At 40.0% G+C, this 15261-nt stretch overlaps 1 protein-coding gene across 1 annotated transcript; it reads right to left on the bottom strand.

The window, feature by feature from the left end:
- Positions 1–1715: 1715 nt before the first annotated feature.
- On the bottom strand, positions 1716–11499 carry LOC138607242 (uncharacterized). The gene is made up of 5 exons (XM_069679817.1): positions 9872–11499; positions 7105–7281; positions 6137–6281; positions 3643–3948; positions 1716–1874 (listed from the first exon to the last, which is right to left on the bottom strand). The coding sequence occupies exons 1-5, from the start codon at positions 11497–11499 to the stop codon at positions 1716–1718; spliced, it is 2415 nt and encodes an 804-aa protein (XP_069535918.1).
- Between the last annotated feature and the right edge of the window lie 3762 nt (positions 11500–15261).

The raw sequence follows: 15261 nt of genomic DNA, 5'->3' as shown, positions 1-15261 counted from the left end.
AAATGCATTAAACAACGCTGGCATGGGTGTTTTACAGGCTAATGAACAACCTGCCACATAAACCATTTTTGAGAAAAGGAGAGAGATGATGCATCTATAATAAAGATATTGCATGCCAAAATTAAAATCAAGACTGAAATAAATACCAATAAGAGTTCTTTTTTCACAAGGAACTCACAAGGATGCAGGTAGAAGTAACTGATGGCCTGTGCAAATATTACAATACAATGCAACATGACATCCTAATGCTTAATGATCTATATTCTGCAACTTAAAACAGTTTCATTGAACATATACTGTGCTTATAGAACATACATGTTACAACCAGTAGCCTTGGCTTCAAAAAAAATTTGTAGACCTCTGATTCATTTCTGAAAGGCTAGGAGTTTGTGCTGTTGATGTGCAGCCTTTGAGCACTACGCTGGAACCATATCAAGTAAAATGTAAATTTTCTGTTGAAAAATCAACAGGTTCTTCAAACTATGTCATGCATCATTGTCTTGCAAAACATGTTCGCGTCTCTATCCGCAGGATAATAACTTTAAGCTACCATCTTTGCTCTTGATGGATGGGTCAATATTCAAATGGCCACTTAAGATCCTTGTTCAGATGCCAAAAACAGCATGATGATCAATATTTAATGGACAAATTTCAATTGTGAGCTTTATTCTTTGGTGGATAGTTTCCCTAAAATTCAACATCACTCTCAACCTGTCAGGACTTATTAATTCACAAATACAAAATGGTTGTCGTAAATTCCAACATAACAAAATGTATGAGTATCCAGTTGTCATTTTAAAATGTAGCGCATTTCGAATTAAGAATCTTTTAGAGTCTATACATGTTTTTTTATCATTCAGAAAGTTAATATCAGAAACTCATGCATTTTATGTGTGGCCATGGCTAATACCCTCATGCAGCATGTGCTCTGAGACCATGGTGGAGGTGACTTATGCTAGGTTTGAGCAATATGGCACTATACACCATTAAACGACAAATCTGACAACTGTTGCCATAAAGTTCATACTAAAGCAGTTCTCCCTTTAATATGTAATTGTTACTACACCAAAGTGGGCATGTTGGAAATCACTGAGCAAGACTGTTTTATGGCAGTAGTCAATTTACAGGAATATTTTATCAGTAAGATTATTTTATTTTGAGATTTTATGTAGTAAATTAATGGATGAGCAGATAACAAAACTAGATGGTAACGATTTAAGCTATTAATAGTTTTTCAATTGAATTTCCTGGAAATGTACAAAATCATAACATGACAGTAAGACTAAATGTACCATGATAAAATATTGTAGACATACTGCACACATCTTCCATTTCATATCAGCAGAAATACTCATTTGCAGTGTACCTCAAAATTAGGATAATATTTCCCAACATTTCCTAAAAATCTCTGCACTGATGAATCCTTCTCTTTTTTTTTTAACTTAAATTATACTACTGTCTGAAGTCAATGTGGCTACTGTAAGGATAGTATCAAAGAAAAAGCACACATAGTCGGTCACCAGTCAGTCCACGTGTAGCGGACTTTCACTGCAGCATTTGAGATTCTGTGCATTTATGCCTAGTCAGTGACTTCTTTCATGCTGACATGAAGCAGTTCTTGTTTTGAGATATCAAAACAAAAAATTAAAGCAAATACTTGCACAGAACAGTGTCTGATATGTGTGCAAAAAAATAGGAACTGATTTCCTCCATGTTCAGTCCATGAGTTCCTGTTTGATTGGGATTAGGGTAGGGGTGTTTTGGCTGCCTGGGCTCTTCCTCCGTAGAATGTACTCACTAAACTGGGAAGAGTCCACTCCGCCGCCACATGAGCCTGTGATCCAGAACCCTTTTCGCTGTAATCGCTCCAACACCTGCAGTTACATACAAACCAACAACAGCAAATCAAGAATGAGATTTAACAAGGAGCTAATGAGCAAGATATTCGACTATATTCTCCAATGGAGTGCCTAAGTGAAGAATACTGCTTGAATAAGCTTGGCTTCACTTTGTGTAGATTTTGAAAAGGTTTCTACTTTTGTGCTTCACTCGACAACTCTAAAGCACTTTAATTTCATGAGTCACACCTGAGAATGACTGGTCTATATACAAGAAATTGGCTGAATCCCAATGTCTGGCCTTCATCTCTCCTGTAGACTTTGCAGGCATATTCACTGGAAGTCTGGAAATCTGTAAAACCCACCTAAGAAACCACGTAGGCTAGATTTAATAGTGAACTACATCATAGATTTATATAGAATTATAGGCTATAGAGGTAATCAAAATGCACTTTTTATTTGTAGTCTTCGGGTCTGTCTATTAGCAGCTTTTATAGAAATATATAGTCTTGTGTCTTGTGACTAGACATGACAGTGAATGCATCACAGAATGACCAACTAAAGTCTGCGAGGGCCACAAGTGGTGGCACAGACGGTGATCATATGGATTCAGCCATTAGCCACACTAATTTTCACCAGGATTGTCTCATTATTGCCTCAATAACAAAAACATCAATTCAGCAGAATACAATATGAAATGTATAGACTGGCTGGCAACAAGTGAGTCATCTTGAATATAGTTTTAGGGAACAAAATTGAAATTCAACTTCACTGTACCTCTACCCAAATACAGCCAGTCTCAGTTAACTCATTACATTTCCTCTACAACTGAAAGAGCATTGATACTTACACAGGAAAGTTTTGATGTTTAGGTGAAAGGTCAGTGTGAAAGAAGAATTAATTATTGATTAATTGCGTTTATGACTAACCTGGTATATGTTCTGTGTCTATGTTTAAATGTGTTGCGAACAATAGCTGAGACAGAGGCCCTGGGGCCTGGGGTCATTCTTCATTTTATCTCAGAAAAATGCATCCCACACTCAGCCTCCCTTGCCTGAAACATCAAGTTCTTCAGAAGTAGTCCATTAGTTTCTTTCTCCTTCCCCTTCCTACTGTAGTGAACAGTGTGACATTATCTATCTCTGTTTGCCCTCAGAAGCGCTTTGCTCCTCTATACTGCACCACTAACTGAGATTTCCCCTGAGACAAGACAGATATACTGATGGCTGACACATTTCATTACTGTATATTTCCACACAAGGAACTTATTTGATGGTCATCATTCTAAATATATTATAGAGCTCTTACACCGAATATTGACTCTTACATATTGATTTAAGGAAAACACCTGTAGCAGTACACCTGCAGGCCTGAGGCTGTGTGTTGGAGGTAGGACAGTGGTGTGAAATGCAGACCTATTATGGGCAGTGATTAAGAGGTTTGGACCCAGATAACTGGTATCTGCTTAAGTCTAATTCAAGACATTTTGCCTCCCATGCTTCAAAGGGTTCTTGCTCATCCCACACCCAGGAAATGGTCATACCATAGACTATTGTCTATGCAGTATATAACATCAGCACAGTAACACCTCCATACATCTTTCCTCTTTGACTGAAAACTAATCTGGTTTACACTGTTTTAGTACAACACTGAATGTGTACAGAGGATAGAATTAGACAAAATATTTATGTTCCTCAACAATGCTGACAGAGACACAGACCCTGAGAACAAAGTTCAGTCCCTCCAGTTTGATCCCCTCCATACATTGGTGAAGAAAGGTATTTGACTCCGGTGTGTCTTTTACCTGGACAGAGTTGAGGTGGCAGTAGCCGTTGAGCGGGAAGCGAGTTATATATTTGGAGTCCTGATTCCAGCTGGTGTTGAGAGTATTGGACATGATGTCTCTGACCTCAGGAAAAACCTCCTCAAACACAGCCTGGTGGGCGCTCACGCTGATCCTCTCACCAAGCTCTGGAGCTACATGAATCATGACACACTCACACTCCAGACACACCCCACCAGATTCCTGCTCAGTCCTCCAGCGCTCCAGCTCGGCCTGCAGAGGTGCTAGCTGGAAAAAACTGGCCTCTTCATACAGCAGGGAATATTCCTGCAAACACACACACAGAAAAAAAACACGATATACATGAAGACAAGCTCAGAGACATAAGAAACAAAGACAATAAAAAGGCCATGACTTCATCATAACCTCTCTTAGAGGCTAGGACAGCCTTAAAAAAGTGATACAGCAATTCTGTTTTTTTTTTAATCTTGTAGCATGTACTGGCTTCTAAGGGAACTAAGATTATACCAAACTGAAGGCAATGATATGTAGTTTATGTAACCTTTTTTTTTCAAATGCTGGTCACCAAAGAGATGTATTCACTTCTTTGAGGCACAGAATGTACTATGTGTCAAGGCAACGAATGGTAGCCCACATTTGTGTTTGGGCCTAAAACAGAACCAAATGTACTAATACTTAGCCAGTACATCAGTTTGGGTACTTCAACTTAAAGGATAATATTTTTCAACCTAGACCCTATTTGCCCATGTGTTTGTGTGTAAGTGACTAGTGGAGACAACAATTATTGAAATTGATCCAGTATTCAGGGAGGGAGCATCGGCCGGCAGCCGCAAAATGAGATACAATGTAACTAAATGGGGCACCGCGCATGTTTCCATGTCGGAGGTATGGCTTTTTGGCTGCAACTCTTCCATGAAGACCACTTCTGGCCAGACTTCTCCAGACAGTAGATGGGTGTACCTGGGTTCCACTGGTTTCTGCCAGTTCTAAGCTGATGGCACTGCTGGACATCTTCCGATTTTGAAGGGAAATAAGCTTGATGTGTTTTTCATCTGCTGCACTAAGTTTCCATGGCTGACCACTGCATCTATGATCCTCAGCGTTGCCCGTTTCTGTGTGCTTCTTCAAAAGAGCAGCACATCTTGAAACCCCAGTCTGCTTTGAAATCTCTGTCTGGGAGAGACCTTGCTGATGTAACTACCTTGTGTCTTGTTGCTGTGCTCAGTCTTGCCATGGTGTATGAGCTGTGACATGAAACTGTCTTCCACAACCTTACCTTGGTAGCAAAGTTTGGCTGTTCGTCACCCAGTTTAAGCCTTCTACACAGCTTTTTCTGTTTCAGTTAATGACTGTGTTTCAACCTACATGTGAAATTGATGATCATTAGCACCTGTTTGGTATAACTGGTTGATCATACACCTGACTATAATCCTACAAAATCCCTGACTTTGTGCAAGTGTACCTATAAGAATTAATGCTGGTTTGAAAGCAAAGGGTAGTAACACCAAATATTGATTTGATTTAGCTTTTTCTTTTGTTCGCTCACTTATCATTTTGTAAATTGATAAAAAAAATATATATATATATTTATATTTTTGAAAGCATTCTTAGTTTACAAGATTTTTTCACACCTGCCTAAAACTTTTGAACAGTACTGTATATCTACTCATAGTTTGTGGCTTTTTGGTGGAAATCTGTGTCACATTGAAATGTCAGTGAATTAATAAATAAAGTGTTTTGTGAATCTCTTTGACTATGACTAAGTCAGCCCAGAGAATAGCCTGGCAGCAGAGAAGTTATCAACAGATTATGCAGTGAACACATTTTCTTGATGCAGATATTCTGTCACAATTACTGTTAATACAGTTAATGTTGACAATAAGTCACACAGTAGTTAGAGTAACTGTCATAATTTAATAACAACCATACAACAATTAGGGTGTAATTTGTAATTGTAAAATGTTTTTTTGTTTGGTTTAAATAATGTGATGTCATGATATAGCAACTGTGTAAAATGTGAAAAATGACTAGTGCATAACAATATTGTACATTTAATATTACAATTTATAATTTATAGAAATAATTCTTTATTTGATCAATTTTGTGGCAATCAAGAAATGGGAAACATGACATAGTTACATAGACTAAACAGACAGATTTAAATACTGTAGATTAAACATGCATTTTATGTGGTGAAAAGATTTATTTAAATCTAAGGCATACTTATTATCAAAGGTTATTACATATGGGATTAATGAAATGTAACAAAAGCATGACGTTACTTTTAAGTTGAGTTCATATAGCAAGAGATTCTTCAGTATCTGACAATTAAAGGTTGTGACTGTACAGGCAGTCTGAAAGGTTCTGAGTTATGGGGCTAACTGTAACACTACACTCTGTTAGTGGTCTATGGCAGCTCTTTTTTGTAAGTTGGGGCTATACGTCAGTGATAAACTGTTGTAGTACCTGATCAAAGCTCTAGACAGACACTCACTTTGAAGTCATCAGGGATGAGGAGTTTTGAGGTCCGGAGGAAGTTAAGTATGTAGCGGAACATTGGGCCGTCTCGATCGATGAAGTAGTGCTGCTTTAGACTGTCCAACACAATGGGCTCTGTTCCATCAAACAAATGGCCGATCCTGCAGAAACAAAAAAGACAGTGAGGCCTCTTCATTTGAGGCTGTAAAGGTTGCTGCCCACAAAAGAACTGCAGCAGCTGATTGTTCAGACCTAGTTGACAGACTTGACAGAATTGTGAAAGACAATGGTTCTCTTTATTTAATTTCTCACTGTTTATTTATTTCGTGGTTCTCTTTATTTTATTCTTTATAAGGTTGTCTTTATTTCCAAAGATTTTCTTGAGTCTCTTTTTAGTCAATCATCGGTAATGTAGCCTCAGTTAGGTAACAATGTCAAGCTAAGGTTGCAACCATTAGCTAGCATTCGTTATACCAGACCAAGTGAGACTGTAGGAGCACAACCTGAGTGATATGAATATAGCAAGTGTTTGTTTTATAGCTTATGAATTAATTTTATTTCTTCTTTAAGATCATTAATAGATGTTGTCAGGCTTCAGTACGTTATTAGCCACAATCCAGAAACAGGCAGCATGAAAAGCAATTTACATAAAAAAAACCATGTAGTGATTAAGTTAATGGACCACGATTACTCGCTTAAATGAAAGCAGTAACACAATTAGACGGGTACACATGCTGAAAGCCAACTTGCAGATTAAAAGTGCTCCAATTATTGCCTCTATTGTATTTGTGCTTTTTGGCAGTAACAATGATCCACAGGGGCCACATCATCACTCATTTAACTGCAAAAAGAGCATCAGCAAAAGCAAATACGCAAAACAATTTTATCAGCAAAAAGAAACTCTGTTTGTGAAAGGAAGCTCAATGACAAGGATAAACAAATCTCAGGTTAAAACATGTTGCAGAGTGGATGTTTGTCTCTCACCGTGACTCAGGGTACTTTGTGAGTGTGGCCAGGCTGCTGGTGTACATGTGTCCTCCTACATCGATGTGGACAGGTGCATTGGTTTTGATGAGCTTGGCTGGAGTGGGGATGCCTGCAGAGCCCAGAGGAGACACGGGAGACACAGAGACCAGCTGCTGACTTGACATACTGCTGCTGCTGCTGCTGCCACGGCTGTCCTGGGACACAAAGCACACAGAGACACACCGTAGCGGTAGTATAAATATAAAAGTAAAAGTAGTATTGTGTCAAAGGCAATATCGGCAATATCCTGATTGTCAGATGTCAACTGTGGCAAGTCATTTAAATTCATTCATTTAAATGTCCAATAGAAACACATCCTGTTAAAAAATATTGTATGGTGGTATTTTAAGAGTTAGGGTTTTCATGGGTGGGGTGCAAAAATATACACTATAAATATAAGATACATTATCATCATAACATAACTTGGTGGAGGCATGAAGTTGTGTAAATAACAGCAACAGGAAAACATCAAATCACAAAGGAATTTTGATAGAAGCACTGCAGCAGCAAACTGATTATGTCACAGGGTTGTTATTTTTTTTATGTGATCTAGAAACAATGTCAATCCAGAACCATGTCCTAATTGGCTTAATCATGTTGTGCATTAAGCCAATTATTTTAGCTCCTATAAGAGAGTGAATGTAAGATAACAACTCATCAAGTGGCCATAGACTTTTCGAAGGTGATCATTTGTAAATTTTGTATATCTTTGTACTTTTGCCTCAACGGTGCCAAAATAATAAAATATGACTAATCATGATTGCGCTTAATATGCTCTATGATATAGAATTGTATTTGTTAATATATTTGTCAGGCCTATAGGAGTATGGTTTGATCAATACAGCCCTATGTAATGAGTCAATCTGGAAGGCCTGAGCTAAGTTTTAGAGAAGTGCTGATGATTTAGAATCATGGCTGTCAGACAGCTTCACAAATGCCAGATAATGCCAGAAGGCTGACAGAAAGCAAAGACATACAAGGACAGCCTGTCAGGCACATATATTCCATTGCTCTTTCAGTGTACCAGCTATTATAGATTGCCTTGTATGCTTGATGACAGGCAAAGCACTAAGCCCAGAGAGAAGCAATTGGCAGTCTGGTAGGAGGCCAGCACCTGAAAAGTTGGGAACAAAGGTCCCCCAGTCAGCTAACTTTTAGACTGTTATGCTCTTTTCTTAAATGGTGTTCCCAACCCTTCAAAACTGTACTTCATTGGCTGTTCCAAGCTTTGTTAAGTAAGAACCTGTGACTAGACTCAGTCACCTTTTACACTTTGTCCCACTTGGGAAAATAAAATGTTAAGCACACATAATTTACACAAATAGAAGCTATGTCAAATGGCAAGGTTTAATAACATATGTAAATTTGTGTTACAATGTTTACTTCAAATTCATATTTTTATTTCATATAAACTTTGGTTTTATGAAGGCAGCATTGTTTTCAATAGCTTGTCTTTTTTTAGCAGAACCAGTTTATTCCACGCACCAAGTCAAAATCCACAAATCTTTACAAAAAGATCAAATCAGCTATGGAAGTTAGGTATGACCACATATATGTTGTAGCAACTTTGTCAGAAGTAGCTCTATTCAGTATCAATCCTCTGATCCCACGCGCAGGGGATAAAGTTAGTAGAAACCCTCCATTGGAATACAACTATGGTCATGAAATGCAACAGTTCCCTCAGGTATGGTCGAAACTGAAGACTAACACAAAATGGCATTAAATTACATAAAACAACATCCTCTGAATAAGACCACAAGTAAATGACATGTTTAAAACACATCCAAAAACTCAACAAACAAGACATTCAGACATTGAGTCCAGCACAAGGCAAACGAGGTATATGGGCTGTGACTACTATGCATATGTGCAGCAGTTAAGTAAATTTGTCATATTTTTTGAGTCATTGTTTTGTGTTTTCATTTTGACTTTTAAATTATGGCTATATGTATTCATTCTTCAATATGTGTCACCTGTAGAGAATACTGCTGTATATAAGGATAAAGCAGCTTGCCAATGAGTTGTGACATTAAACTGTTTTTCAAATTGAAAAATTACCTTATTCACTTTTCACAGTTCATTGCATAAAATGTGTACAGTTGAATCTAACACACACAAAGCTGGCTTTAAGATATCTCTGTTTTGATTGGGATCACTTTTTTAATAAGGTGAATAGGAAATATATCATTTTTTCGGAAACAAATAAAACTAAAGTTAATCTGCAAAAACTAAAACAATTGAAATACCCTAAAAACTCTGTAGGTGAGGAGGACTGCAACTTAGGCAAAGTTAGGTAAAAACTATCAGTGGCATGTGCCAACGCGAGTGAACGATCATAGGTACGTCTTGGATCGGTAGTCATCATAAAATTAATGTGGCTTAAAGGTGTACGTTCGAAAAATATATCGTAAGTTATAATAAAACTTTTAAAATAAATTCTTCTGAAGGCACAAGTTTGAAAAGAAATCCCTGTCAAAACAAGTGAGATATTTTGATATGCACGGGGAAGTTAAATGTGTAAACATTCAAACATTGCAACATCATCCTAAGTTTTTAAGGTCAGGATACATGGGCTCAGCCAAATCCCCAATGCATAACTCACACATTGAGGCAAATGTGTATGTTAGTTCCAAAAACTATAATCTCTTACCAATCTTGTTACCTTCACAGGACTTAAAAACTTTTTGCTTTTATGTTGTTAACACACACTCGTAGGTGATAAAACGATCTGATATGTTGTGTTACCTGTGCGGATACAGCGACCAGGGACCCGACGGCGGGCTTTGGATTAACATCGGACTCCTTGGTTTTCCCAGGCAGCGGCTCTCTCTCGTTTCGCTCCACAGGCGAGTCTGCGCGTGTCCCAGGGCGCACGCACAGCTTCTTGGCGCAGGGAGCCCCTGGGTCCTCTTCGGCGCTGGCTGTGCTGGCTGTTGTTGTTGATATGTCTACTGTTGTTGATGCAGTTTCTGTCTTTGCCCGCTGCACCTTAAAATCCGTAGCGTCTGTAACCCGACGGAGGTACGGGATCACTAGCTGGAGGTGGGACTGCGCGTGACCGTTAACCGTTTCCGTGGCAACATAAAGCGTCGTCGTCTGCCTGGAGCTGGCGCCTACGATGCTGTTAAGCGTTGCTATGGAGACGGCCCCGATGCAGTGGTTGGTGTAGGTCTTGGAGAGCTTGGCAGCGCGCGACAACATCTGCATCCTCGTGCCCAACAGGTTCTTACCGATGGCTTTGTTCTCATACCACGTCACGTCGCTGGCGCAGCAGTGGTCCCGGGGCCGCTGAAAGAAAGCCCTGCAGAGCGGGTTCCGTTTAGACACGTACCGGACGAAGCTGGCGTACGGACACTGTTCCGTGCCCGTCTCATACATCCGCGGCAAGGTGTCCTCGTCTGTGTCCGGACGCTTCTTGGTCCAAGCAGTAGAGCGGGACTTGTGATACGGTCCGAGAGCTTTAAAATAGACAAACTTTCTCCCGTCCTCATCCACGGCCAGGCCGAACGAGTCCTCCTCCAGTTCCCGTTGGTTCTCCCGACCCCTAGTGCAGAAATACATACAAGTCTCGAACCAGACTTTGTTGAGCAACCCGAACGGCGTGTCGGTGTTAAACACAGAAGACTCGTACAGTTTCCGCAGGTCGGAGCGCGTGATGGCTTGTTTCTGCACCACGGGACCGGCACCTTGCTCCTCCAGCCTCCGTATGACCGCGGCCAGGGTCAGGTTGGCGCTGCGCAGTTCAGGGTCCTTGGTGAGGTCCAAGGTGCGGCAGTAGGGCGGCTCGTTCAGGTACCGGTTAAGTGAGCTCCGGATACTGATGAGGGACGACTTGCTGTACAACTGTCCACTTTTGGAGCGCGCCTCCGCGTAAAAGGAGCGCAGCACAGCACAGAGCGCCTCCTTGTCTAGAGTTTCAAAGTCTGGACTTTGAGCTTTCTCACTGAGGTACTCCCTGAAGATCCTCACCGCATATCTGGTAGCCAGGCGGGTGTTCTCGCTCAGCCTGTTCCGCTCTGACCGCTGAAGGTCTCCCTCCAGGTGAGACTCCAACCCAGCGGGGATGCTGCCGATGAAGGGGTCCGCCTCTCCCTCCTCCTCTCCTCGGTCCATACTCCGCATAACGACCGCTTGTGTCACCGCGGAGGACGCGCTTGAGTCCAGCACTGTGCTCCCTGACTCCCATTCCAGCTCCACACCATCTCTGTCGGAATCCTCGTACTCTTCCTCCCCGGTGATCTGGACCTCCTGGATATCATCTTCCTCTTCATCCTCATTATCCTCATCCCTGCTCTTCTCGGGGCAGCTCATCTGCTCCTGGTCTGTGTCTCCGCTGGCAGGCATTCTCGCCATATTGCGGTCTGTGAAGCGGTCCTCCGGCAGCGCGCATGCGCTATATTGGACCGCAGCGCTGAAAGCCTTTTGTGTTTAAGTGACCTTCAGCCATGCACGCGCTTTTTTAAGGTACAGGGAGCGAGCGCAGCGGGAGAGTAAATTTGGAAGCGCGCTCCCTATAAAAAAGGCTGCAGTATTGGACTGCATATTGGACCAGCATCATAAACACTGTGTGATGTGGTTGATAACAGGACTGCAGGAGGGTGACCTCGAAAATCATCATGAGCCAAAGAAACGTTTCACTGTTAAATCAGTTTGATACGTAACATGAATATATAATTAAGACTGTCAGCCAAAGAAGATGATAAAAATCTCAGGAAATAAACGGGAAATGAGTACAGGTTAATCTGCCATACCTCAACTGGCCTACTGTATTTTTCTTTTTTTTTTTATAGAAACAGGGTTTAGAGTTGAGGAAGAGAATCATCAACACATATGCACATATCACAAGTCTAGGTGCATGGTGTGCTTAATTCTTTTTTCTTTGCTTTATATAAATTGTTTACATAAAAGGCTCTTGTGTGTGTTTAGCACATAGCCTACATTACCTGTATTTGGTTATTTCCCTGTTTTAAATAAAGATGCAGGATGTGTGGCACATTTTTTATGCCACAGTACACAATGATCACATAAAGGGCTATCCACATGCATACCTTAATGAAAAATACACTTAGTGTAATTTGCAATCACAGGCTGCAGTCTTTGCACATTAAAATCACATGAAACATGAAATGCATTTTTTATTGAATAAAAGAAAGGAAGAGTGAACACCAATACATAACAATGACATGCATTATCTTGTGACTGACTAGTGGGGCCCTGTATATACCCTGAAATAAAGTTGATTGTATTGATTTAGACTGCATTTATTTCAGACATTGCTTGAGTAATTAATTTATTTTTTACCAGAAAGCCTTATAAAAACTTGAGAAAACAATCTTACAGCAAGTGTGTTGTAGTAGGAGTTTACAAACTCTGTGATAAGAGACCAAACTCTGTACCATTGTTGGAGCCTGTCTCAAGTTCTCCAGCTCAAAGGAATTCTAAATTGCTGAAGTAGCACACTCCCTACTCCTGCATCTTTATAGGATAAATGTAGACAATCAGCCCCCAAAAAGACATTTTTACATACCAATACATTACTGAGCATTAATCATACTATACAATCAAATACATGCATAATAATTATTAAAGACAAAGACATTAGTAAAAGACCTCTCACAATCTTACACAGTAAAATACTCTGACACATAATGATGTTTTTGTTCAAATACATGCATTCAGTCCCTTTAGTTGGGCTTTAGTTCAAAAGAAAAGTAACATTGATCCTTTGTTTCTAAGACATCCTTTTCTGATGTGCAGCTATATTAGCAGTTATTTTAGCTGCTTCTTAATTTAGTATCCCATCATGCTCGGTGCCTGCTCCCAGCTAAGAGCACTGGTTCCTCCCCTGGGCAAACATGACCTTGATATACAGTCTGCACCCCATGTACTGCTCTCATTGCTATTTGGACTACACCAGATTATCATCTCATATTAAACTATATTATGTCATACACACACACACACACACGCACACACACACACATATATACTGTATACATGAGACGTTTGTTTAAAATATAGCTGAAAAGTATAACAATAATAATAATAAACACTGAAAAAAAGATGTTTGACAAATTAAGTCCCTTCCTTTTCACCTTTTACACAAACAAGTGTTCAATACCAATCACCACATGGTATAAAATACTTGATTCTTGTACAGCTAAATGACAACTACTACATTACAACCGGCCACACAAACTTTTAAAAGAGATAATGGATGACATTGCATCCTATCTTCTCAAAATAATTCACAGTTCGCTATCCTCTGGATGTGTTCATGACCTCACGTGTGACACTGAATGGGCCCACATTGGATCTGGCTGACATACAACACTCCTGGCCATTTTCTAAGTAGTCTTTTATTTTAAAAAATATGTGTGAAAAGCTGTGTTGATGCAACTAGAGAGGCACTAGGGAATAGCAACATCCTTGAAAATTCTTATAGAGACTGAAATGGGCAGGAATCCCATTAGGTTACTTACTTCCAATGTTTTGTCCTGTAACTCTCTCTTTACCTGCTTATACACTCAGTCCAAACTTTTAATTTATTATTAACTCAACAATCAGGATAGTAATAAATACATTAGTTACTTCCATTACTCCAATTTTATTATGTTATTACATACATTCATGGCCATCCATGGTCTGGCCCCAGAATATATTAAAGAACTTTTAATCTCCATACAGTCCAGTCAGGCCCCTGTAGCCCCTTGGCTTTGGAAAAGCATTTCCCTCAATGTGAGATTGGTAGATTCCACTAAAGCATTGAAGCCCTTAAAAACCGACGTTTACAAGATGCCCCACATTTAATAATGGCTTTCTGTCACTATTATATTTCTCTCATGTTTCCAATTTAGATTTATAATTTAAGGTGTTTATTTTAACTTCATTGTCATTGCATATTTTAACAGCATCGGTAATTGTTGTTGTGCACTTTTTATGAGCAAGCCAAAGAATCAGCCTCATTTTGTGTGTAGCCATGCACAGTCAGCACATCCCATTTCAGTGTGATTGAAAGGCCCAAATCATTTGGCATGTTTAGCCACTATGCTATATTATGAGGCAGCTGTGAAGACAAAGCAGCAGTCTCTCAAAGTCTTACTGTGGCAGTAGTGTTTGTCAGTGTGTTTCTGCTCTGGGGCATGTCACCAAGAAGCCAGAGACACTTCACAGGCATGAGGCGCCCCCGCATTCTAATTCTTGTTAGCCGAGCCAGCTTCAGACCTCGCGACCCAATTAGTAATTAGCCAGCCTTTTACATGGAGACCTTTGCTGTGGTGTGTGATCCTTGCCTGATTTGTATGCAGTTTGTGCAGACTCTGATAAGAGCACCCAGAGTACATGTGCAGTATTTTAAATTTAATTTTATGATAATTTGCATGCCAGGACTGCTGCAAGGCTAGGGAATATAACATAGCCTGTCTTCAAAAGGAGATCTGTACACCAAGCACAGCAAAATGTGTAGGACTGCGCTTTTTTGTGCAGGCAGGTAATTTGTGCCCTGACTAATCTGCAGAGATAGGGAGAAGTTCAAAAAAAGCTCTTACACAAAGAACAAGCTTTAGCTCTGAGGCTTGTCAAAACCTGAAGAAATTAACACCAAGGTGTAATAGCTGGAACAGACGAAGATCAGCACCAACCTCAGAGGCGATGAGAGGATGTGTGTACGTGTTTGCTTGTGAGTTTTTATTGAGAGCAAGCTGTTTTACCAGTATGTATGTGGTTAGGTGTGTGTGTGTGTGTGTGTGTGTGTGTGTGTGTGTGTGTGCATGCGTGAATGATGTGAGGATAATTAATTTACTGTAGCAATATGAGACATATGAAAGTGCTTGTACTAAGTGTTTTTTCGAAGTGTTTTTTCGTGTGTATCAGATGAGGAGTGTGGGAGTGTAGGTGGAGGTTGGATGAGGTTAAAACTGAAGTATAAACGGCACTGGCAGTTGTTAGCAACCAAACTCTGAAATGTTTTAATGTTTAAAAGCTACAAGCTGCTCTTTTTACCAGGACCCCAATTTGTCCCTAACCTTTAGCAAGTGCATTGAGTAACCTGAACAAAAACAATGTGCTGAAGTTAGCAGATCAGATGTTCAGAAACAAATCTATATAGAGATACCT

Source organism: Semicossyphus pulcher, unplaced genomic scaffold, assembly GCF_022749685.1.
Source record: "Semicossyphus pulcher isolate SPU_LCO1_2020_fin unplaced genomic scaffold, fSemPul1.0.p SCAF_4, whole genome shotgun sequence".
NCBI classification, from domain to species: domain Eukaryota; kingdom Metazoa; phylum Chordata; class Actinopteri; order Labriformes; family Labridae; genus Semicossyphus; species Semicossyphus pulcher.
The sequence above is the reverse complement of the archived record's forward strand: the minus strand, read 5'-3'. Positions and strand labels throughout refer to the sequence as shown.